At 35.5% G+C, this 27307-nt stretch overlaps 1 protein-coding gene across 4 annotated transcripts; it reads right to left on the bottom strand.

Moving 5' to 3' along the window:
* Nucleotide 1: 1 nt before the first annotated feature.
* LOC109103834 (MAP/microtubule affinity-regulating kinase 3-like) lies at nucleotides 2-26125 on the bottom strand. 4 transcript variants are annotated; one of them, XM_042736450.1, is made up of 17 exons: nucleotides 25441-26125; nucleotides 23072-23263; nucleotides 22236-22289; nucleotides 16661-16709; nucleotides 14928-14993; nucleotides 14769-14839; nucleotides 13386-13442; nucleotides 12997-13233; nucleotides 12801-12920; nucleotides 11860-11959; nucleotides 9092-9204; nucleotides 8855-9005; nucleotides 8451-8653; nucleotides 7576-7679; nucleotides 7098-7337; nucleotides 6886-6912; nucleotides 2-1169 (listed from the first exon to the last, which is right to left on the bottom strand). In XM_042736450.1, exons 1-17 carry the CDS (start codon nucleotides 25492-25494, stop codon nucleotides 812-814), a joined length of 2196 nt encoding a protein of 731 aa, XP_042592384.1. In that variant the 5' UTR covers nucleotides 25495-26125; the 3' UTR covers nucleotides 2-811. The 4 variants fall into 4 exon arrangements, with proteins under 4 accessions (XP_042592384.1, XP_042592382.1, XP_042592383.1 ...); XM_042736448.1 differs by lacking the exon at nucleotides 6886-6912 and adding an exon at nucleotides 2589-2633; XM_042736449.1 differs by lacking the exons at nucleotides 6886-6912; nucleotides 25441-26125 and adding exons at nucleotides 2589-2633; nucleotides 24055-24210.
* Between the last annotated feature and the right edge of the window lie 1182 nt (nucleotides 26126-27307).

The raw sequence follows: 27307 nt of genomic DNA, 5'->3' as shown, positions 1-27307 counted from the left end.
GTAAAGATCATTTTGTAACTGTATTAGATCTCTGCAATGAACACTGTGACAAGTTACAGATAGTTTAATGGAATCTGTGGTGAGTCTTAAAAGTGAAAGATTACAAGATGCCCTCTTGGTTTTAGAGAACTCCAACAAAACAGTATGAAAATGTGTACTTGCCTCATAAAGTACATTATTTACACCAAAATACATTTGAGTGGGCAAAAGTGAAATAAATTATAAAACATCGAAATGTTGCTCTTAATAACATTCAAACAGTGAAACTGAGCTCAAATCAGGTTTACTGCAGCCGCTTTCACAGACGAGCACCCTCAATTCATAGAGGCGCAGAGCAATTTTCCAAAAAGCAACTCAAGATTCGGGCGAAACCCTTTACACAAGAGCCTCCCAAAACACGCGATACTTAAAACCACCACAGAATAGTGCCTGTTAAGAAGCGAAAACAAAACGAAACCCCACAAATCTCCATCTAGCATCCATTTCCTGAATGTTCAGCCTCAAGATTGAGTTCCTCTCTGAACATTCTCAGAGCATCATACAATCGTAACACTGAAAGGTTCAAACCTGTTCTTTTTACAGCATATAACGACTTGCACGATAATTGTGTGACCGATGTTACGAAATTATTGCTTTAAGCAATGTTAAAATATATACATTTTTTTTTTCAAATACATGTAAGTGGTTTATTAAAAAAAAAGAAAAAAAAAATAGTTAACTGCTACTTTACGATTGTACAGCTTAATTTGTTTGTCTATATTGAACGGAACAATTTCATAAATTTCTCTATGTAGTTAGAATAAAGATATATTCATAGCTTGAGTTCGCCTGCAACTTTGGAAGCAATGTTCTTAAAAGCGATGGAGTTGCCAGATATCCTCTTAAAACGGACACCATTAAGTGAGAGCCGGGGCAGTTTGCAAACCTCCATCTCCCACTGGATGAGGCTGTCGGTGCGGCTGTCCCCGTGGGCACAGAGAAGCAGAAAGCGTTCACGCTGCTGGTGACTGCAGCTGTTGGCATCCAGAACTTTGCGGATCTCATTTATGATGTCGGCTGGCTCCATGGTGCTGGTGGTGTTCATACTCCAGGTGAAACGGAGAGAGCGGGGTTTCCCGTCTTCTCCATCTTTCCCTTCATCTTTTTGCTGATCCCCAGATACATGGCGACTGCAGGACGGAGCGGGATGGGAATGGAAAGAGAAGGAGGCAAGGTTAAGGCAAAGGATGAAGGATGTTTCTTGTATTGAGATTACTAATACACTAAGACTTGATCACAATGGTAGTGAAGAATCAGTGCAGCAGCTGCATGCATGGGTTATCATCAAACATGGGAATTAATGCCAATCAAATGCACAGCAGACTAGGGCATGCACACAAGCAGCTCATTTTTAATGCCATGTAACATAAAATAGGGCTCGGTGATATAGTAAAAAAATTAAATAAATAAATAAAATCAGCATTATTTTCAATATACACAAAGTTTAGGTTTGATTATATTTTTAAAATTTTCTAAAAGTCACTTATGCTCACCAAGTCTGCAATTATTTGATTAAAAATACAGTAAAAACTGTTAAATGGTGAAATATTATTGCAATTTAAAATATTTTTTTTCATATCTTATTAAATATGAATATATTTTAAAATGTAATTTATTCCTGTGATATCAAAAATGAAATTTTCAGCATCATTACTCAAGTCTTCAGTGTCACATGATCCTGCAGAGATAATTTTAATATGCTGACTGGATGCTGGAAAAACATTTCTTATTATCAGTGTTGCAAAAAGCTATGCTGCTTAATATTTTTGTGGAAACGAACACTTTTTTTTCCCAGGATTTTTTGATGAAAAAAAAAAGTTCAGTAGAATTATTTATTTGCATTAGAAATCTTTTGTAACAAATTTTTTGTCACTTTATAAATTTAATGCATCCTTCAAAAATAATAATAAAAATAAAATTATCTAAAAAATATAATAAAAATATATATACCTTATTTTACATAATAGTTTTCCAAATCAGTAGAACCAACAGCCAGCATGTTTTAATGCAAAAAAAAAAAGTTAAAGAAAATTTTTTTTTTTTTTTTTGCGGAAATCTATTTAAACTGTTTATCATCTAAATGAATTTTACTTGAATGCAATTTAATATTAAATATAGTAATAAACTAACTTTTTAAAAGTTAATTACTTTTATTCAGAGACGCTATTGCCAAATATTTTTCAACACTACAGTCTGCAAAACTAGTCTAATTATGCTCTCTGGCAAAATAAAGTGCATTTAAATCATTTTGATATTTGCAGTGTTACATAATTTCAAATAACCAGCTAAATCAATACGTACTGTAAAAAAAAAAAAAAAAAACACATTAACATCACCCAGCCCTAATGTAAAAAGAGAAGAAAAAAATAGCACATCACTCAAACATTTAACATGAATAAAGCAGACTAATGGCCCTCGTGCTGTACACACTACACTAACACACACTCTGATCTCTCCTACAGTGGGAGACGGAAAATATACGTCCACAACACACGAAAATAATCAACCAGGAGAGGAAGTAAGGGTTTCCACAGTCACTGACACCTCACCTTGAGCCCTCAAATCTCCCGCTTCTCTCAAACTCGGTTGAGACTCTTTCATTGTTTATTTGTTGAAAGGTTAGCGATCACAATGGAGCAAAAAAAGGAATGGACAGAGAGAGACAGAAAGGGAAAAGGAAATCATTTTTAGTCATTTTAGAGCAAATCACTACACACACAATGAGATCGATAGAGAGAGACTGAATGAGAGAGCAAAAAAAAGGGACAACAAACAACAACAAAAAGAGTAAGCAAAAAGTTAACCCCCACAAAGACTTGGTGTGGACAAAACACAAAAACAACTTATACAAGACTCTTACGATTAACTTAGACACCTGAATGCGTACGGTAGTTTGTCACCATGCACTCATTTGAACTGCCATGCTGCTTCCTTCAAATAACAATATACATCTAGAAGATCACTGAAAGAGTGCATCATGGGTAAAAGCCTATTCTGAGCGCTGGATGCTGACATCAGACGCATATACAGATATAGATGACATGTCTATACATACAGTATATACTGGGCTCTTCGCATGCGAGAGGGTGCGTGTCGTAGTGCATTTATGGATACGCCATCGTTTCGGACTAAAATCCACAGACAAAACAGTCGTTTGCTCTCTCTCACACACACACAGCCTTTCGCTCTCCATTAAACACAATGTGAAGTTGTAGCTGTTGCTTGTGGGTTTAAACGAGCCCTTACTCTAGACACTCTTCATCTGCGACACTCTACAACTGCCTATAGCCAGAGCTGCTGAATCTGGAAGAAAAGAGCAGTCCAAAGCCGACAAAAAGAAAAGAAATTAAACTGGTGGACGCATATAAAACAAACAGCCATTACAGAGCCACATGTTTAGAGACAGGGTTCCCACTCTTTCTGACTAATGAATTTACAGGAATCATTCAAATTCATGAATGAAAACTGATTCGCTTAGGAATCATTTAGAAACATTTGTGAATCAGTTGGACAGATTTCCTGGCAAGAATAGCTTCAAATGTGTTCATATCAATTCAATATGGCGTAAAATATTTTATTTGTTATTCAAGTACAAAATTTTTAGAATATAAATACAAAGGTTAAATATAAGCACACCTAACACTTAAATATATATTTTAAAAATGTATACATGTGTATATCTATACGTGTATATACACACACATGAATTTAAAAAAATAATATAAAAGTGCATTTTATTTAATATATAATTTATATAATATATAATTATATATATAAAATGTATAGAATTAATTTTTTAATTAATATATTAATCAATATAATTATTTAATAATAATATATTGTTATATACACAAACACGTTAAATATTTATATAAAAATGTATATACACAATATTTTTTTAAATATACATTTTTATTAAATGTGTAATATATTTATATATATACACACACACACAAATAGAAAGAGAGAGAGAGAGAGAGAGAGAGCGAGAGCGAGAGAGAGAGAGAGAGAGAGAGAGAAGAGTTGTTTTTGATTTGTATAATTTCTTTTAAATTTATACTTTACCAATAAGGTCCCATTAATTAACATTAGTTAATCCATTAACTAACAACATTTGTTACCATATGTATTAGTCTTTGTTAACATGATGAACTAACAATGAACAGTTATCTAAATAATATCTTAAATAGGCCATTAATTTTAATAATGTTTTAATAAATTTTGAAATGAACATTAACTAAAATAAATGAATGTTTATGTATTTTCAATGCTAGTTCTTTGTTAACCAATGTAAAGTGGAACCTTATTATAAATAACGCCTTGTAAATATATTCATTTATAATAAAAAATTATATTCACATTTCCAGTCCTGAAAAACATTTTTAAAATTTCCATGTTTTCCATGGTGGTGGGAACCCCGTAGTGTGGTGGAAAGGGAGGAGGCTGGAGGAGAGGGGGATGATAAAGAAAGAGGAAGACTGTAAAAGAGTGGAGCGCAGACTTACTAAGAGTCTTTGCCGCAGGGTTGGAGGGGACTGTGAGGGTGGGGGGCACAGAGGGGGCAGCCGGCCCTGATTTGACGGCAGACTGCCGTTTGCTCGGGTCAAGAGTGACCCTGAGGGAGGAAGGCAGACAGAGAAAGAGATAAAGGGAAGGAAGGAAGGGAGGGGAGGGAAGAAGAGAAGGAAACACAGGGAAGAGAGGGATAGATTGAGACAGTTTCAGCATTAATAGAGCATTTCGTACTGTTAGAGAAAGTGTGTGATCTGTTCACGAATCTGATGATGAGAAGGAGACTCCTGAAGGTCGTTCAACATGGAGTCTGCTGCAGCTTACAGAGCGCTTTACTTCAAATCCTGCCTACGAGCCACAACAGACTCCTCCCACCAAAAACCCTTCTTCAGGACGTGCCTATATGATAGCTGCGACACAGGCCTCCAGAGTGCATTAACTATATTTAGACATTATATCACAGTACAGTTCAAAAGTTTAGGATTTGTAAGAACACATTTTTACAAAAGATTTCCATTTCAAATAAACACTGTTCTTTTGAACCACCTATTTAAAGAATCCTGAAATGAGTGTTTCTTGAGCAGCAAATCAGAATTATTTCTGAAGGATCATGTGACATTGAAGTCTGGAGTAATAATGCTGAAAATTCAGCTTTGCATAAGAGGAATACAATTTATTCAACATTTTAAATTGCAATAGCATTTGACTGTATTACTGTTTTTTTTTTTTTTTTTACTGTATTTCAATCAAATAAACGCAGCCTTGGTGAACATAAGCGGGTTCTATCCAAAACATTAAAAAAAAAAATCTTAATTATTCCAAACTTTTAAACATTAGTGTGTATATAAATCTGGTGAAGACCAACACTACCCATACATCTGAAGAGAGATCCACCAATCAGAGTAAATCAAATCACATTTACCAGACAAACATAAACTGAGCTCAGCATTAAACACTCACACCTATGATGCAGTGAGTGACTGACTTGAGTCTCTCAAACTAAGAAAATATTACACAGGCATTTTAGATTTGATAAAACCAGTAGTTATTTTTTTCCTAAAATAATTAAGTACAGTGTTTATCTTTGGTCATCATTGGAGTCTATACCCAGCACTGGTTTCTAGAAGCAAAAGACCTTCTTATGGATATGCCCATGTTGTAGGTGACTGTGTTTGCAGGGGCACAGGTCTATTGCTCAGTATGGCTCCTTTAAAGAGGACTTTAACCTCAACCCAGTTTGCACTGTCCCTGGCCCTAAAAATGTGACTGGGTCTCAGTCCAAACTAATCTCTTTTCAAAAAATGAACCACAACAATAATACTTTTTTATCACTAGATGGCACTGTGGATCCATTATGCCTAAACCACTTATATACATAGCTAACAGGAGAGATCTTTATAATTTCAATATAATTTATATTTATAATAATTTCATATTAATATTTTTCAATCATTCAAATTTGTATTCTTTGTAAATCTGTTATCAGAGCTCTCTTTACACAATGAAAACAGCACCATTCTAAATATTGGGCTCAGTAAGATTTATTTTAGTTTTTAAATGTCATTTAGTGTCTCCTATGTTCACCAAGGCTGCATTTATTTGATCAAAAATACAGTAAAACAGCAATATATTAAGATTTGCTATTCAAGAAATATTTTAAATTACTGAAATGTTAAAAAACAGTTGTACTGTACTGTATATATATTTTTTTTGATGAATGAAAGTTCAAAGGAACATCAATTGAAACAGAAGTATTTTGCAACATCATACATGTCTTTACAGTCAATTTTGATAAATTTAAGGTATCCTTTCTGAATAAAATGTATTAATTTCGTCAAATAATAATAATAATAACCTTACTGATCCCAAAACTTTTGAATGGCATTGCAAATCAATGCCTGTTCTACTACTAAAAAAAAAAAAAAAACCCTCTGTGTGGAAGAAAAAAAAAAAAGAAAAAAGTAAATTAGCATTTTTTTTTGTCCAGGAATCACACAGAGCTACTGCAGATGAATGCCAGACTGATCTCTCTACACCCTGTACAGCTGTGAATGTACCGAAGCCCTTAAATTAAGTCATACACATTGTTTTGCACAATCAGCTTGTGTCATGCAAACATTTTGATTAGTAGCAATCAGTTAAAGAGCGGCAGATTGATTTGATCTGGTCACACTAGGATGCAGCAAGTGTTTTAAAGCATGCTGTAATCAACCACTGAGTGAGCATTAAACTCCAAATCACTGCAATCAAATCACTATGGGTTAGTGCGTCAGCCCCCGGACTCCTCTCATTACGTTAAAGACAGATTTACACCCCATGAACTCGATGTCCTACCTTTTGGAAAACCTGAATGACATATTTCTACAACACAAAAATGAAAAAAAAAGAAAAGAATAGACATTACAAAGATGGACAAAATAAACCATTCTAATGAACCCTTAAGAAAAAAAAATACAAACAAAAGAAAGGTCAGGAAAAGGAAGGAAGAGTCAGGCCTCAATCGTATGCCTCTGGCACTGTGTTTATGCATGTGAATGTGTGTTTACCTGCGCGTGAGTTTTGAGGTCAGCTTGGTGAGCAGGTTGTTGGCGTTACCGCGGCTGCGCGGCTGCGTTGGTGAGGCGGGTGGGCCGTTGTAGGTGGCCGTGCGACGATCTCTCAGCTGTCCGTGGAAGGTGCTGCGGCTCGCGGAGCCTCGTGGGAAACGCGTTTTATCAGGTGTGGCAGCAGTGCTGATGCTGTGAGTGGAGGCACCCGGGTCCCGAGAGCCAGGAGACAACGTCACACTACAGACAGACACAAAGTCAGGCGTGGTTTCACTAACGATGTGTTCCTGTAACTCAGCTGGTACAGCAAGGTGCTAGGAACAACTTCAACACACTGAAAAATAAAATACACCCTGAATATAATGTAAGTGGTTGTAAATTGGCAAACTGCTTTAATGCATGTTAAAAATTAGCGTACAAAGTTGCCAAATGCAAATTTTAAGCACATCGATCAAGACACAGGAAGGGCAACCTGTACCTGTTCTCCTTCCCATTAGGAATGACAGAAAGATGGTCTGCGTTGTTTTTCTCAGTGCACACGTACGTGTTTCTCCTTGACATGCCTCCCGATCCAGAGTTATTCTGTGTGATGAAAAGAAAACACAAGCTCTATCATCAAGGGAACCACTATTCAAAAGCTTGGGGTCAGTGAGGTTTCTTTGATGTTTTTGAAGACATCTCTTATGCTCATCAAGGCTGCATTTATTTGCTCAAAAATACAGTAAAAAGACGTAATATTGTGAAATATTATTACAATTCATTACAACTGTTTTCCATTTCATTATATTGTAAAATGTAATTTATCTCTGTGATGCAAAGCTGATTTTTTACAGCAACATTCGTCCAGTCTTCAGTGTCACATGATCCTTCAGAAATAACTCTAATATGGTGATTTCTGCTCAAGAAACATTTCTTATTATTATCATCATCAATGTTGAAAGCAGTAGTACTGCTTTATATTTCTGTGGAAATCGTAAAACATTTTTTTTCCAGCATTCTATGATGAAAATAAAATTCTAAAGAAATAGAAATCTTTTGTAATATTATAAATGTCTTTACTATAACATTTGATCAATTTAACAAAGCCTTGCAGAATAAAAGTATTAAATTCTTTCAAAAAAAAAAAAAAAAAAAAAAATCTCCTGGACCCCAAAGCTTTGATTAGTTATTTACATGTCAATGTCAGTTTTATTTATATAGCACTATTAAACACAACCATAAGTTGACCAATGTGCTGCACAATAAAAACATTTCAATAAAACAATACAAAATAATTACTAAAAGAAACGGTACAGTAGAAAGTTATCATACACACATACACATCATCAGTATTCAACAGCGAGGGGAACTCACATTAGGTGTGATGGAGTTTCCTCTCTTGCGGTCAGGTATTTCTGTTTTGTTTGGGTTGTTGGCGTTACCCAGGAGTGGGCTGGGGGGGCTGTGAGTAGACGGCTTACGTCCTGCGACTCCACCTTCCTGTTTGCTGTCACCATCAGCTGTGACAGGAACCGTCTTCTTGGAGTTACTCAACGCTGAGTTAGCGACCACGCCAACTGTGAAAGAGACATTCGGGAGATTTTCTCAGCAAATATTCTGATATGTGATTAACTGAATCAGTTAAGAGGCATATCATGAAAAAAGTAGACTTATTCAGTAGATTTAAGTACAATTTTTATTCAATTGATAGTCTGTGCACATATGCACCTTTTGTATCCAAAAAGCTAATACTGGTCTGTTTGTAAAGAGAAAGTCACCTTGCTCATTATGGCGTTTAGATTTTCTGGATTCGCTGGAGGAGACGCTTCTCTGGACCTTCGGTTGTGATGGTGATTGGCCGTTCATCTCACAGGTGGGTTTGTTCTTTGCCACGGAGAGATTAGTATTGGAACTGGATTCGCTGACCTCCTACAAACACACAACAACAGCAAGTCAGATTTGTAATATAGACCATAATATCAGTTGTATGTAGCCACTCTTCATTAGCAGCTCACCTCATTGGTCTTTCTTCCCAGCAGCAGGTATATGGCTGTGATCTCATCATAGTTCATCTTGGACAAAGACTCCTGGATCTTCTCTTTACAGAAGCCCATTCCCACGATCACATCTGGAGAATGACACACACAAAGAATTCAGATCAATTTTAGACTCCTTTCAGTTTAGATCTTTACACAGTAAGGTTTTGTTACTATCGCTATTATTATTGGTCACACTTAGGTTTAGGGTTTAAGAAGGCACACAAGTCATCCCACACTATTTGTATTAAGAACATGAATGATATCAACAATGAGGGCCGCTGTCTACCAAATCAGACACTAATTGTAGAGTATTGCATCTAAGTCTTTTAGAGATCGAGGATATTTAAATATTCAACATAATCGTATCACACATCACCCCCTCAGTTGCTATGCAGATACTATAAACCAGTAGATTGATACAAGAGATAAATCCAGTTTATTTGTAAGAATGTAACTGAGTCATCCGCTCCTCCTACACATGCTAACAATACACAGATCCATCCTGTAGCCACCCATTCACTGTTCCTTATCTCAAATATATTTATTAGGTAACACTTTACAACAAGGTCCTACGTTAACATTAGTTCATGGAATGGCTAACATGCACAGGATTTTATAGCATTTACTATTACTGGATAACGGTAGTTTTACATACACGACCATTCAAACATTAAGGTCTGTATGATTTTTTTAGTTTTTATTTAAAAAAAAAAAAAAAAAAAAAGTCAAATTCTTGCCATTAACAAACCATTAACTAGAACTTTTGCCTCAATAAACAACTAATATGCTGCTTAATATTAATAGTTAGTAAAATAGTTTTTAGTTTAGGTATTGGGTAGAATTATGGATGTAGAATAAGGTCATCAAGAATATGTGCTTTATACGCACTAATAAACAGCCAATATGTTAATGCATGCTAATAAGCAACTAGTTAATAGTGAGAATTGGTCCCTATACTAAAGTGTTACCCTTTTATTCAGGAAGAATGCTTTAAATGAATCAAAAGTAAAGACATTTTACTAACTTTTTAGTAAAGACATTTTACTAACTTCCAAAAATGTCTTTTTTTTAATATTCATAATAATAATAATAATAATAATAATAATAATAATAATAATAATAATAAGCAATGTTTATTAAACACCAAATCAGCATATTAGAATGACAGAAAGACTGGAGAAATAAATGCTGAAAATTCAGCTTTGCATCACAGAAATAAATTACATTTTAAAATATATTCCAACAGAAATTTCGATATAACTTTTAAATTACTAATACATTTTTAACATTAAGTAAAAAAAAATAAAAATAAAATAAAATAAAAAATAGCCCATTAGTTAATGGAAAATGAACAAATCTAATTAAAGAATAATGACATATTTATGAATTAACCTTAATTCATAAATGCTTTAAAATAAATAAAAAAAATGGTGTTTGTTAGTTCACGAAACCTAACACATACACTAATGCAGAGGCACTTTACTGTCCTGTTCTGCATTACATATGAGCTTACTAAAGTACTTAGAATAAATGGGAAATAACTAGGAAGTAAACCTGAAACTAACCTTAGCCCATGTTAAGTTCATTTAGTTACCTTATATTACTCAGTACTTTCTTGGGTAATTACACAGTACATAAACTGTAAAATAAAGTGCAACCCCTAAATAAATCACTTTAATAATTAATAAATTATTTATTTTAATAACATTTTATATAATTTATAGTAATTTATAACTGTACCAACAAGAAAAGCAAATCTAATGAGCAGTAATAATCTTTAAAAGATGTGAATTGTTTGTGGTTTTGGTTAGAAGCATCCGTCAAAAGTAATTTAATGTAACAAGTCAGTATTTTGTAAACCCAAAAGTTGAAAAACTTAAACAGTAGAACACAACTAAAACTGGTCAGGATGTTTAGAGTTTTCCATCTACATGACACATGAGCCAGTCGGATGTTGTGTGACGAAGAGCTCGCTCTATTGATGCATGTTCCAGAGTGAAACAAGATGGAAAGATATATTTCATAAGCCTGAATTAAGCCTCCTTCTCAGATCTGCCTTTTAAAGGGCTCATGGGAATCCATATGTCGGTTGACTTAAGTGCTTTCCTTCAAAGAGCCAAAGCTCCCCGTTTCACCTCCTCTCCATACACACATACACAAGGGCCTCTGTGGGCTGCCAGGCTCCAGCATGCTCCTCTCAACGTGAGGCTTCTCTAAAGTGGGGGCGGGAGGCTAGACGAGCAGTCACCATGTACTCTGACTTCCACATTCAAGTGTTCTTGTTCCTACAGTTTCCTCAATAGGTTACCAGGTGTGCACTCATGTGTATGTGTGGTTACGCTGGCAGGCATATCTGCGGGTCGACTGCAGATAAGCGTGCAAAGCAGGGGTGCACCGCACTGCCTCGTGCTCCTGCAAGCTAAGCTCTCGTACCGGGAGTCATGTGATCATATCACATTGCTACACGGGGAGATCCTTGCTGAAATAGAGCAGGAGAGGGAGGAGTAGACATCAGAGATGTCGATAGAGGAGGGAGCCAGCTGCTGGGTATTACGCAACAACACACACTAACAAGTGTGCCCTCTGCACCCTCATTTCATCGTCTCTGGATGCTTTCTCTGTGTTGTGATATAAATATAAATCTCCCTCGGCTCCGAAGTTGATCATGCGAAACGCTTCCGCTGCATAAAAATTAACATTGATATGACGGCAAATAAACTAACTGCAGTGTAGTTTCTTCTTACCTATTCTCTTCTGGTCAGAGATGTCGGCCTCTGGCTCAAGGAAGGGTTTGAGTTCATTGTCTTCAAAGCCAGCATTGATCCAGCGTTCCTTCATGATTTGCTGAAGGAGAAATAAAAAAAGAATAATATCCTGCCTGATACTCAATGCAATGGCAAACATCACCATTTCTAGGTGATACAGATAGAAATTTCTCTTTTTTTCAGCCTTTGGTATTCATTATATCTAGATATGCATATATTTGCTCTCCGAGTAACAAAAAAAAGAAAAAGATAAAAGAATAAAAATAAATAAACTGAACTGAACACATAAAATACTTTATTATTTTCATTTACACTACCATTGAAATTTGTTTCATGTTTCTGAAAGAAGTCGTTTATACTCACAAAGGCTGCATTTATTTAGTCAAAATTATAGTAATATTGTGAAATATTATAGCTATATTAATCTCATTATACATGTCTTTAATGTCACTTTTGATCAATTAAATATATCCATGCTGAATAAAAGTATTAATTATAAAATAAAATAGAATAAAATAAAATAAAAGGCGAAAAGGGGGGGGGGGGGTTGGACCCTGAAGCCTATTATATTATAAATGTTTAAAGGATAAAGTTAAATACATTAAATTTGTACCTTAAAAGATTCAATTCGATAAATGAACAAGAATATTTCATAATTCTCACTTATATGAAACCAATATAACATTCATATATCAACATACTTTCACTTAAATTAGTAATACCACATTTTCACTGAATATTTCTGAGCAATGACAGCTTATTTTTATACTGGTATACATATATTAATACTGAATATATTACTCAGCTTTGCTTTTAGTACAATACAAATGTTATGAAAAATGTCTGACACACTCTATTGCAAGATTTAAAAAAGGCAATCAGAAAAGAGGTACGATAGATGGATAGAGACAGAGACTAACCTCTAACGTTCCCCTTTTGGTTGGGTTCAAGACCAGGAATCTCTTGAGAAGATTCTCACAATCCGTGGACATGTAAAAAGGGATTCTATATTTACCACGTAACACACGTTCACGCAGTTCCTGTGGAAAACACACAGCGGTAAGTATACAGTGACGCACACAAACATATATAAACACTGATAAAGGGAAGTAAAACCTTGAGGTTCTGTCCATCGAAGGGCAGGGAGCCGCTGACCAGCGTATAGAGTATGACGCCCAAACTCCACACGTCCACCTCCGGCCCGTCGTACTTCTTCCCCTGAAAGAGCTCGGGGGCAGCGTAAGGGGGGCTGCCGCAGAACGTGTCCAGCTTATTCCCCACCATGAACTCGTTACTGAAGCCGAAGTCCGCTATCTTAATGTTCATATCAGCATCTAGCAGCAGGTTTTCAGCCTGGAGAAACACACAGATCACTTTTAGCTTCTTTTCATCTTGTTTGCATTTTCCATACATGTTATTACACATATGCACTTGAATACAGTCATATATGCCATATCTGTTTTTGCAAAAAAAAACAAAAAAAAAAAAAAAAAACTATAACTTACCTTCAAGTCTCGGTGGACAATGTGTTTTTGGTGACAATACTGCACAGCTGACACAATCTGTACCAAAAATACAAATCAAAAGATCATTTGTCAGGCTTGAAATTAAATAAAAATAAATCTATTCAATCAGTTGTTTTACCTTTTATACTAATAACTTTATTAAAACATTGTTTTGATAAACATGGCAAAACATTAAAATGTCAATCTTGCAGAAGGATCCTCAAATGTTTTAAAGAGGCTTTAAGGTGAAGCCTTTTTTTGTTATTTATTTATTTTTCTTTAAATGTGCAAAGACAACCTAAAGTGATTTGTGGGTTGATTATGAACAACTTGTTTTTTATTATAAAGTACAATTCAAAAGTTTGAGGTCAGTAAGAATTTTTAAAGATAAAATGAATACATTTAGTGGTTTTGTGTTAGTATGATTTTTTTTGGTTGTAATTAATTGATTTTTTAGGTTTTTATATATAATGCTTTAACTTCTTTATCTTTATATTAATCAAAGAATCTTAAAAAAAACAGAGTAATTTCTGAAGGATCATGTGACGCTGAAGACTGGATTAATGATGCTAAAAATCAGCATTACACAAAAATTTGCATCACAGGAATAAATAACATTTTAAAATATATTCAAATAGAATAGTCATTTTAAATAGTAAAATTATTTTATATAGTATATTTAAAAAAAAATTTATTCTACTTTTGATCAAATAAATGCAGAGACTTATTTCAAACAGATTTAAACTGTGCACTAATACATTTTTTTGTTTTTCTAGGCCACTAACTTTTGTACTGGCAAAACTGTAAGTTCCTTAGATATTGATCACTTAATATTCAGAAAATCAAAGTGTACAATCGCTCGCATCTAATCAGACATAGTGACATAGTTATTACTAAATAAATTTCAGGAAAAGGACATTGGTCCAGGCCAAGCTTGTCATGGGTTGTCGACTCACATTAATAGCATTTCCAAAAATTCAATGGCTAGCATTGATTGGCTCTTCTGTTTCACAGAACTGTCTAGACTCAACCCTGCTGAAAATGACTCACCGCTCCATCCCCAGTTAAATTTTGATGTAACAAACACGCTCTGAGTGCAGATAATATGGCACAGCTGAGCGCAACATTAATTAACTGCATTCCTACTTAATGCCAGTGTCTTCAGTCTCGCCACATCTCAGTGCAGTGACGTTACCGAGTAACCTAACACAACAAACATGTGTTAAAGGGCTCTTTAATAACAGTCAAGACATGTGGGTTTATTGGGCTGGGGTCATTACTGGACACAACGAGGCTGATCAACTCATTTAAACTCACACCTAGAAGAAAACCAATCACACTGTGTGTCTAACATGTTGAAAGAAAACAGTAAGAGAACTGCACCTGTCTAAATTTAGCTCTGGCCTCTTTCTCTTTCATCCTCCCATGAGCCACTAGATAGTCAAACACCTCACCTGCAGGAGACACAGAGCACAGAGGTCAGAAATAAACCCTCAGGAAAGACAAGGATGCAAAATGAAACTCTCTCTCACACACACTTACCTCCGCTGGCATATTCCATCACAAGAAACAGTGTCTTCTCAGTCTCTATCACCTCAAACAGTTTGACTGTAAAGAGAGAGACAGGCAATTATAGGGAAGAAGGGAGAAATGATAAACAAAGCTTAAAAGGAAGCAAAGGAAAAAGGTTTCTTTAATATCAAATCAGGTACAAATCAGGAGGACTGTCTAATGCGAATTAAATGCTAATTCTAAAGTATTGGCATTTAAAGAAAAAAAAAATGTATATGCATTCATATGCTATAAAATACTTATTTTTATATACACAATATTATAAACAGACATTTTTAATATACATATTAGTCAGGTTTGATTATTAAAAATGGCACAAATTAATAAATACATTAATAAATACAGTTTTACATGGAAAAAATGCATGATTTGGTACCATGCTATATATATATTATATTATATTATATTATATTGTATTGTATTGTATTGTATTGTATATTTGAATAGTGTTGTTAATGTTATCTAAACTAAACTAAAGGTAAACTGTAACTACTACAACTATAAACTAGATATTAAATCTATATTGTTAATTAAAATAGAACTGAAATAAAATCCAAATGTTAGATTAAAAATTAATTAGAAAATTAATTTGAAAATGCTGCCTAGGCAAATAAATTAAATCAAATAGGTTTAAGTTGAAGTACTACAATTACTGAAACTGAAAATATAAATTTAAGCTAAACAGAGATATATAAAAACATATATAAAGACAACCAGATAAATGACTAAAAACACTGATCTAAACAACAAGGCATATGAATATGCCAAACTGTTACCATCCCTTTTGTAAGAGAGGTTTCATCGCCCACCTCGCTCTCATGAGCTTCATTTTTCCATCTCTTTGAAAATCATTTGTTATTTATAAACCCCCCTCTGTACATTTAAAAGCATGTTCCACGTCTTCCCATTTTGTTGAACGTCTGTCTGTCATGAAACACCATGCAGCTCTCTCTCATGCTGTACCACCGACAGCGTGATACATAAAGCCCCTCTGTGTGAAGACATGATGACGTGTCTGGCTCTGATAATCATTCTGTTTGCAAAGAGGAACTGATGACAAATGTAGGAGAATCAATTAAACTAAATGAATGAATTTTTATTTCAGATTTCGTAATTTTAGTATTTCAACAAACAGTTGTAAATTGCCATATGCAACATTTCTAATTTTCATCAAGTTTAAGTTTTAAATTTAAATTTTCATCAAGTTTTATTTTCATTCAAGTTTAAATTTCTCATCTATTTTAGTTTAGCTTACTTTTAATTCAATTAACAAAAAAGTTTTTAATTCTAGTTTACAAAATTTCTATTTTTTTATTTATTTCAGTTTTAATTCAATCAACAATTTTTTTACGTTAATTTTAATTCAATTAATGAAAATGTTTCTAGTTATAGTTTTAGTTAACAACCATTTTATTTTAGTTTATTTTAGTTTTAATTCAATTAATGAAAATGTTTCTAGTTATAGTTTTAGTTAACAACCATTTTATTTTAGTTTATTTTAGTTTTAATTCAATTAATGAAAATGTTTCTAGTTGTATTTTTAGTTAACAACCGTTTTATTTATTTTACTTTATTTCAGTTTTAATTCAATTAATGAAAATACTTTTAGTTTAGTTTTAGTTAAAAACACTGTGTGTGTGTGTGTGTGTGTGTGTGTGTGTGTGTGTGTGTGTGTGTGTGTGTGTGCATAAAAACATGCTCACCAATATTTGGGTGGTTTAAATTCTTCATGATTGTGACTTCTCTGGAAAGCTGTTGAAGACAAGATCATAACTAAATGTAATCAACATGTCACAATGAATTGTTAAACAAAAGCTTTGCACCATCTTTCAGCATTAACATGAAACAGGAAGATAAATACAGCTGGACTGTGTCATTGTCATAGCAAACAGAGGGTTTCCTTTTCAGTGGAAACTAGCGTTAAGTGCTATTCATTATTGATCTCTCTCTCAAAAAAAAAGGCTGAATCCTCCCCTCTCAATGGAATGGAAGAGTCATGCATCTTTAATAGCACTAGTAAGCAGACTGTGTTCCTGAGCTGTTAGCACGTACTGCTTTCCACGTACTGCTCTCACAAGTGTAGCTTCAGAGAGAGTGCGAGAGAGAGAGCGATTTTGGACCGCAGGGAAACACTCTTTCGGTACACCAGAAACCCAATCCAATTCTCACCACTCACCACATTCTGTGAGTTATACCCATTCGTAAACGTTTTTTCCCTCAACTGTGAAACACTGAGGCCACTGCAGAAGTCATATACTGTATTAGAACAACATGTACATTTAGATACAAACTCAGATATCACCATACTTCCCCAACTGATTAATCACATGACATTAAGACAATTGTTTTGTATTACAAGTTTAAATATGCAAGAGAGGCATTATTAATGAGATATGCACAAACATGCATATATTTCCAGAACAGAAACCTGAAAATTGGATGATGAAGACAGGTACGAAATTCTTGTTTGAATATCCCTTTACCACTTTATAAATCAGAAAACACGGTCAACAGACAGAAAGAAAAAAAAATGTTTTTAGGAATAAAATGATATATAAATTAGGCAAATTATATATGAACCTAATGAAAAAACATTGTGAAGGTAAAACAGGACAAAATCTCAATTCACCAGTGCATTAAAAATGATTTTTGCCTGTAGTGTCTTCCCTTAATCTGAAGACTGTAAAAAAAAATAGTTGTGACAGGTAAAAGAAACATTCCAGGTTCAATACAAGTTCAACTTTAATATTAAAAAAAAAAAGTTATCCAGACTCATGCATTCATTTCTAAAACAAAGCAGATGACACATTTTCAATGCTCTTGTTTTTTGTAAAATTGAGGTTAGCAAGCAAAATTATTACTATTACTACTACTCTGGAGAAATCCATTTGTTTATTCAGCAAGGATGCATACAATTAATATTTAGAATGATATTTAGAATGTTACAAAAGATTTCTATTTTAAATAAATATAGTTCCTTTGAACTTTATATTCAAAGAAAATTCAGCTTTGCCAACGCAGCAATAAATTACATTCCACAATATATGAATAATTATTTTAAATTGTTCTATATAAATTTTAATAATATAGCATTTACTTCACAAATATTAAAATTTTTCTGATCAAATAAAAGCAATTCTTTCAAAAACATTACAAAATCTTACCAACCCTAAACGTTTGAATGGTAGTGTAAATGTACACACCGGATTTCACTGAAAATTTGGAATGATTCGTAGAGATCAGTGTTTTGAATCAGATCACTGAAACTGACATTTTGAATTGACCATTTTTAAATCAGTCAGAAACTTTAGAAAATGTGAAGGTCATTAAACAGTGTACTGGTACATTGCCAGCAAAATTACTGTGGAAGTATCATATATTCAATATACATGCATTTATACTTGTTACATGTACGTAATAATTTCAAAGTCGCATCACTGCTCTCTGAATACATCAAACTGCAAATAATAAGAAAAAGTAAAGATAAAAGGTCAAAGGGAAAGAAAGAAAGGAGGGAAAATCTTTCCAAGATGCAAATCACTGGTGATTTGTCTCTGTACTATCAGCCTAAAAGTTTGGTGAAGCAGAGAGGTCTGGGAAAGGCCAGATAAGACTCTGTGTCTATTGATTTAGAACACATGACTCAAACGATGCCATCCTGTTCTCACTCTGGAGTTTGTTATTAGACAGTGGTACTGCTAAGATGTCTGAATCCATCAACTCCTTGATTAAAAGACATTCAGATCTGTTGTTAAGAAAAGATTAATGCTTTCATAAAATGTTTAAGATAAAAGAATTATCAAACAAAAAATCAAAAAAGGACAATGTCTTAAAAGACATGCATAACGGGGGTCCAAAAATTCTTAATTTATCATCATAACCTTGCTTTAAAAAATTTTTTATTCCAATTTCAAATGAATTCCAATTAATTTCTGATTTATATTTTCACATAATTGTTTTTATAAAGATTTTCCTCTGTTTCTCTCAGTTCTCTCTCCCTTTGGTGCACCGTCTTAACGCCTCTGTGATGACTAAAAAACACCGGTCGACAGCAGAACATCTCACTTCAGTCGAGGGACCAGACCTCAAACGCCCACGAGCAATTACACAACCTCCAGCTCACAACAACACACACACGCACAATCATGAGCACACGTGTTAGAGTAACACAACCTGGAATTCCTAAAAACATCACTGCATGCTCCACCGCTTCAACAGCAAGGACATGAAAACACAGAATCAAACTCCTAAAACTTCAACTAAAATAAAAACTAAAACAATAATTCAAAATAGTATTAACTTTAAATAATTCTGTAATAATACCATTACATATTCTCAAGTTACTGCCAAACTATAAACGCTGGTATGTTGCTATGTATAAAGTGGCTTCAATTCTATTACTAAATATTTATTTGGCGTGTTTACAGTAATATATCATTGCATTAAGCATTGTTTTTTTTTTATCATGTATGTTTTTAAAGCAACTGTTAATTAAGATCTGTACTGGACTGGTATTAAATAACATCGCGTCAGATGTGATTTTCCTGCATTTTGATGTTGTCATCTGCATCTGTACAGGTGCTATTCACAGCTATCATGAGAACAGAAACGAATCAGTGTCATCATGACGGCATCTTCCTGCAGCTCTGGGTTCATTAGTCACATCACATTTCAGTTTAGTTTTAAAAAAAAACCTGGCAGCAAAACCAAGACCTCTTTGGTTCAGTTCACTAATGTAAGCTATTGTATAAACAGGAGTCAGGAAAATTTGAAATTCACACTTTTTAGATTTCAAAATAAATTAATTAATTTCAAACACTGTGTTAAAGTAGCCAAAGAAGGTGAGTTAATTTAAAAGAAAAAACAAAACCTTTGAATGTAGTGTATTTTACATGAAAAAAATTTATGTGTAAAAAACATCTTTTCATCGTTGGCACGTAATGCGCTCCATAAACGGTTACAAGGAAGAGAAAATGAAAGCGATGCTGATAATTAAAGCAAAAACATAGAAAGACCAAAGAGGCCTGATTGGGCCGGTCTCTCATTATTGCGGTGCGTGAGTCACAGCCGTGTGTTGGCTGACGACCAGCAGGCCACAGAGCGAGGATAAACTCTGAATCCCAATCAATGGTGCTGTGGAAAAACGAATGGTGGCTGCGGAGAGCAGCTCCCAGCTAAAATTAGAGACGTGTCCTCGGCTTGTATATCTCTGAGCGAGCACTGATTAGCATTATCATTTGAATTCTTCTGATCATCCCATGCACACATCTCTCCCGGCCTTTCATTTCACATTTATCACTCATATGTACACCTTCTACTCCACTTGTTCGGGCTGTCATCAGGCTGTTTCTGTCTCTGCCTGTTCTGGCCTTTATCTTCCATCTCATACCATTTTGAGGTCCCTCCAGTCTGTCACTTCACTGTCGGCCCACCCAAATGTCCATCTGTCCTTCCCCCTCATATCCTCTTCTTCCTCCTCTTTCCACCCTGGCTGTTGTGAAGACTGATTCACCATAACAGTGTCATAAGCAGACGCAATGCTACAGTGACTAACAATAAAGGTTTGTGTAAATCTGAGTTTTTGTTCTAATCATCCACCACCGTGAAAAGCACGGGACATAATGCTGATTGTCTTTTTATTTCTGTGGTATCGCAGGTAATCACATTTATTTTTTATATTGTCGCAGAGTATTTACTAAAGGAGCATCATTAATCACTGTTCAGCAAATTTTCATGGGCAAAATCCAGTCATTTCAATAGGAACCCAAACAATTGGGAATTTCACATAATGCCGAAAGTCTTCTCAATACAGATTTCGCATCAGTTTCAGCTGGACACGAGTTAATCTCAGCGACCAATGGCTTTGAACGTGTGAGCTGTGATTCATATTTTATTACACTTCTCACAATAAACAATTGAGCTTTTCTGATCACAAAATTTTAATAATGTGATCAAACATTTCCTGTTCCTTAATGACTAATACTAATAATAATTTCAGAGTACACACTGCATGATTTTAGCCCCGATTTTCACTCGCCGACAGATTTTCACTCACCGACAGATTCAGCGAGTCATTAAACTGATTCAAACACATCTCATGACATTGATTCACAAGTCCTTTTGGTTTGTTAAAAAAGAAACAATTTATAATAATCATTAGTTTATGAATCAGTCTATAGTCACACTGTATGATTGTTGTTAAGTACAATCAGCAAGAACAATCCAACAGAAAAATTTAAATTTCGATCAATTTGCTTAAAAGTTTCTTTAACTGAGGAATTATAGATTTAGCAACACTTAATCTATACCAGTGTCACATCAAGCAAGTACAACTGAGATACTGTTTACCATATTTGATGTACTCTGTGTAAGTTGATCAGTGTTTATGTAAAATAAAAAGTGTCTAAATTAAAGCTGTTCATCCATGAAGACTTGGATTAAACCACTTGATTCTGATGGACTACTGTTATGATGTCTTTCTCAAGCTTTCTGAAGAGTGACAATTTCGGTAGCCTGGACTTTCAACGAATTGACAAAAATTATGAGAGAATCATCCTTTGTGTTGTCTTGTAGGTTTGGGAATTGTTTTTGGTGGACTATCCCTTTAAGAGAACACAATGTGACGAGAGAACACATATCGAATGCAAGTTGTCCGTGCTATATTAAATGCATTACCAAATTACAGCATTTGCTCTCTCTCTCTCTCTCTCAATTCCCACACAGCTTTGTACACATTTAGAAATAAACCTTTCCAAACACAAAGTTGCAAATGTGCTGGTGTGCAGGCTGTTCTCAGTGGAGAGCGGCTTGAGTGGCGGCGCTGCCTGCAGTAGGTGGGCACAGTATTGCAGCACAGCTGGTGTACTTTACTATTTGAGCTCAGAGTGTGAAGGTTACTGCTGGAGGAGCTTCTGTGTGAATGGACTTCTCATAACGATGGGTGACTGAGAACACCAGCAGAAAGGACGTTCCATTTCTACTACACAAGATTTTGAGAAACGCTCTGGATACTAGCACAGAAGATCAGCATCTTCTGAACTGAATGCTGACTGCCAGCATTACCTATGAATCAGTATGGAAACGCACCACTGCCAAACACAAAACTAACCAAGTAGCCACAACACAGACAAAAACAATGTCCCAGAGTCATGAACAAACACAGAACTTCCTGTAGGTAAATGACACAACACTAGCAGCACTGAGGAAGAAAACACCTGAATCATAGCACAGTTTTACATCAATACGCATGCACAATTTAGTATTAAATGTGAACCTCACCTTTTGAAGGCTTGTTGGATTTAGTTGGGTTTTATCAATAATTTTTATTGCCACCTGAGAAAGAAAAAAAAAACTTTTAGTGGAATTTTGAGGAAAACTGGCAATCTAAAATATTATTCAGTTATATACACTAATATTCAAAAGTTTGGGGTTTGTGAGATTTTTTAATTTGCTTGATTAAAAAAAAAAATTGCAATACTGTAAAATAATATTACAATTTAAAATAGCTGTTTCTTAATTTAATAGATTTTAAAATGTAATTTATTTTGGTGATAGCAAAGCTGAATTTTCAGTATCATAGCTCTAGTCTTCAGTGTCACATGATCCTTCAGAAATCATTCTAATATACTGATTTACTGCTCAGTTGCCATCAAATATTATTGGTGCTCAGTTAATATTAATGGTTCTTATTATTATAAATGTTGAAAACAGTTTGTAAAACTGTGATGAACAGATCAAAAGAACAATTTATTTAAAACTTGAGTCTTTTGTAACATTATAAATGTCTTTACTGTCACTTTTGATCATTTTAATGCATGCTTGCATCTTCTTACTGGCCCCAAACTTTGGAATGATTGTATATGTTTAAGATATCAACAATCTAAAATGCATGTGTGTGGAAAAAAAAAATAAAAAAATCAATCATGAGATTTTTCAAAATTACATAATTGTATCACTTTTAAAATTTATCACACTGCTCAACTGAGTTTTACAAAGTGTTATAATTCAAAAAATTCCAAAAGGAAACATGAAAGCAGAAAAGCATGTTTGTGTCTGGAAAACCCCCGTGGCCCACTGTGTGTCAGGAAACACACTCATGACTCTTGACTCCTCACCTCGCTTCCTGTGAGGATATGGCGAGCCAGTTTGACCTTGGCAAAGTTGCCCTTTCCAATGGTTTTTAGAAGTCGGTAATTCCCAATAAGAGGGTGCACATCATCTAAACCCGAGCCAGAATTTCGGTTTCGACCACTTGACCTCACAGATCGAGAGGTCCCGTCCCCTCGGCCATGGCTATTCGTTGTATGCTGATAGGAATAAAAACACACATAAATTACAATAAACAATGACAAAAATTTATATGTTACAGCGTGTTTTTGTAAAAGCAGTCATTATATATGCATGGAAACTTAATTCCCCACCAAAAATTCAAAATTATAATTTCAGTCTTATTCATTTTATCCCAGATTTTGCCCAGTCATGTAAAGACCAGATACTGGCAACCAACACAGAGGTCCTAGTCAGGGTAGAAATCACTAATATTGACTCCACCTATGCCACATCAGAGAGGTCCATTAGCACAGTCACATCCACCCTTCCTCACCCCGACAACATATATCTTTATTACTTTTTTTTTTTTAAAAAACATAAAAAATTGCCACAAGTTAACCCATACATTAACAAGTTAGACATCCAATGTACTTCTAATATACAGGTTTAAACAATAAAGTTCATTTCATTATGCTGACAGTTCTCAAGGTCTCTTGTGACCTTGTGAGAGGACCTTTTTGCAACATACGCAAGGCAACAAATAACACTGAGACTAACCGAATTGTCCCATTCAGAGGTCATGAGTGCAACAGGATGACGTTTAGTAAGTCTCATGTGGTACTAACACCTCTGTATGTAAGGCAATGCTGACACTGCGCTATACAATGCTCCCACTAAATCCTGCATATTGTCCCAGATGCCCCGACTTGACTGTTATCCACAAAGTTCTGCCTAATAGATTTAGAAATCCACCAACAGCCTCAGGCTTGATACAAAACATACAAAAAGCAATAAAATAAAACAACAGTCATGATTAAGGGTCACTTACGCTTATTGTTGCACGATGCTTCATATTAGATTGAGATCCTCTCATTTTTGTGCTCGTAAGCTGAATGTCATTGAACCAAACAGCCCTGTCTTTTCAGTGAGAAGAACTCATCAATACGCTCCCATCCACCAACAGCAATACTGATGAGCTGCATCACTGCTGGAGTCTTTTTGACACCCAGTGCATGTGTGTGTGTGTTTGAGAGGCAGAGAGATTTTGGGGCGGGTGGGGCGGAGTGGATGGGTTACTGATACCTCATTTGACTTTTTTGCAAAAGTGAGCAAGAACTGTGCACTAAAATATGCAGATTCTCGCAAGGCATTATACATATTAATAAATGTCCATAAATAATCCACACAGAATAACTTTCACACACTGAAGCATCTACAGATTCCTTTAACTTAATATATGTGAAGAACTTCAGTAAGCACACGATGTTCTGTTTTAATTTAACAATAAAAAAAGAGCAATTCATTCAGATTTAGATAAAATGATAGAACGATAAATAGAAAGATAGATAGAACAATAGAAGACAGACCGATAGATAGATAGAACGAACGAACAATAGATACGATAGAATCACTGATTGACACTGATAGACAGATACATTTGAAAATGACTGATAGCTAGATAGATAGAATGACAGACAGACAGACAGATAGATAAACAGATAGACAGACAGACAGACAAACAGACAGATAGAACAGACAGACAGATAGACAGACAGACAGACAGACAGACAGACAGACAGATAGATAGATAGATAGATCAACAGACAGACAACCTAATGCCACATTATTCACAGGCAACTTTAAGGGGGACCTGCATTAGCGCGCGCGCTCATGTCACCTTCCCTCACTGCTGACGTATGAACGGTAACCTATAGGACAGACTGACGCCAATGCGCAATATCTGCATCCTATCGGCGCATTAAACATGCCAACCCACGCACGGTCACTCACTAGCGTGCAGGACTTTAACTAATCCAGCATATGTTGCACTCATAAGCAGAAAAGCAGCCAAATTAGCGATGCCCTGGACCCCATGCGTCACTTCAGCCTGGTGCCCCATCTGTCCAAAGACTGGCACAATACTGATAATCCACTTAAAGCACCCGGTCAGCTCATAAAACGCGATATGGGATGCGACACTGCCCTTAATTCTGGAGGAAAATCAGCTTGAATGGTTTTAGACGGCAAAATCGTTTCGATCATAATCGCTGTGCAGGTAGGCAGCTCTCCAGGGTTTGACGCACGGCCATAAACTGCGACGCGACAAGATCAAAATAACACACTCACAAGTGATAAATCAACACAGGACTGAGTCAGTTCACAGCAGTTATAACTGATTATTAATCAAATACCTAAACATAAACAGGCCACTTACATTTTCAGCCTTGCGCTCGTTGACGGTGGGCAGCGGGGCTCTTGTTGTTGACATGGTGTTGATGGAGAGATGATTTCCCGGAATTACGATTCAAGCAGCAGGTTTTGCGGTGCAACGAAGGGGAAAATATATATTTGACAGATTACACGTTTGATCAATATCATTGATTTTCTTCTAAAGCTGGTAACAAACTTGTTCAAAGTTTGGGAGAAATATTCCGCTGACGTTGCTGCGTTTAATTACCGACTGCAAGCCATCTAAGAGATCCCAAAATAGCTAATGAGACCGGCTAACTTGTGCACTGTTAAAAACATAATACTTCCAGGCCTCGCGTCGCTGTCTGCTTCATATTTCGGATGTCCGGTTCAAGTAACGTTAAGAATAGAGAAAATTGCACTTCACGGGGCCTCCCCTGCTATCTTCCCCAAAGACAGTCTGCTCATCGAGCGATCGGTCCGGTAACTTCAGTGCGAACGGCAGCGGTCACAGGCGTCGGAGCCGCGGGGAAGACGCGCTTGTTGACGGTTCCATTCCACCCAAACAGCCGCGTCGGTTGCCTTTCGTTCAAAGCGAGATCCAAGATGGCTGCCCAAGAGCGCAGGAGTTTCGAGCCGAGCCCTGAGAGAGACAGAGGAAGTGAGGAAACAGACGGATCCCTGCGCTCATTGGAGAGCGCCGCATCCCTCAGAGTTCTGTAGTTGTTCATATGGAAAAAAGGGGAAAACTTCGTCATACCATAACAGCTGTGAAACACCCTGTTCAATTGAAGTGCAATTTTACCATATATGGCTTGCCGTTATGAATCAGAATCAGAATGAGGTTTATTGCCAGCCAGGTATGTTTACACGTACGAGGAATTTGTTTTCGTGACAGAAGCTTCCACGGTGCAACAGGACAAAAAACACAGATAATAAAAGAATAAAAAAAAGAACAAGTAAATATGGAATAACAATATACAGATTGACAATTATGTACAGGTATATTACAATCGACAGTTTTGTATGTACATGTATATTATGTACAAATTCGAAATGTAAACTAAGTATGTGTGTTAGATAAATAAGTATATAAGTGTATCAATAGTGTTCTGTGTTCCACATTTATTGTCAAGTGTTTATGAGATGGTCTGAAGGAAAAAACTGTTCCTGTGTCTGGGCGTTCTGGTGCTCTGAGCTATGGCGCGCACTTCGTGCCAAAATCAAACATTCGAACGAACGACCGACCGACCGATCGAACGTCAAACCGAACGTCTTGAGCTTTGAGCGTCTTACACTGCGGGTGACCCACGTGACGACCAGACGTGACGTCAGTGTCTTGAAATTAGCTGGGTTTTTTTTTACAAAAAAAAAAAAAAATCATTTAAGGAGCCAAGCTGCTGTGTAAAGACTATAAATGGACATTACAAGCATTACAATAAAGATATTTTGTACCTAAAAGAATACTCTACCATTTCCTGCATGCTGCTGTAGGCCTATACCTGCTGTACCGCTGAACTTGCTGTCAGTGGCAGCCTGCAGGTGTATGGCTGAAGGCATGTTTACAGCTGTGCACTATTAGCGCTCAGACTGACCTGAGATTTGCCTTGCAAACATTTCAGCAGTTAGTAGCTATATGTGTCCCGTATTTCTGTCAACTGAACCAGCCATGGCATTTATTATGAATTTATCAGTCTTTAAACAGAAAATCGAAACAAAACAAAAAAATCGAGCTACAGTATAAGCACCTTCTTCATGAAATCAGGTTAGCCTACAACAATTATTTAGGCTATTTTACAAATGGGAATGCAACAAATTCATGACAATGTTTTATATTCAAGCTACCCATAAAATTTAAAGTGAAAAGTTCTTTAAAAGCATCTGGAATGCAA

This window comes from Cyprinus carpio, chromosome B13, assembly GCF_018340385.1.
Source record: "Cyprinus carpio isolate SPL01 chromosome B13, ASM1834038v1, whole genome shotgun sequence".
In the NCBI taxonomy this organism is placed as follows: Eukaryota; Metazoa; Chordata; class Actinopteri; order Cypriniformes; family Cyprinidae; genus Cyprinus; species Cyprinus carpio.
This window is presented reverse-complemented; position numbering and strand designations above follow the sequence as displayed.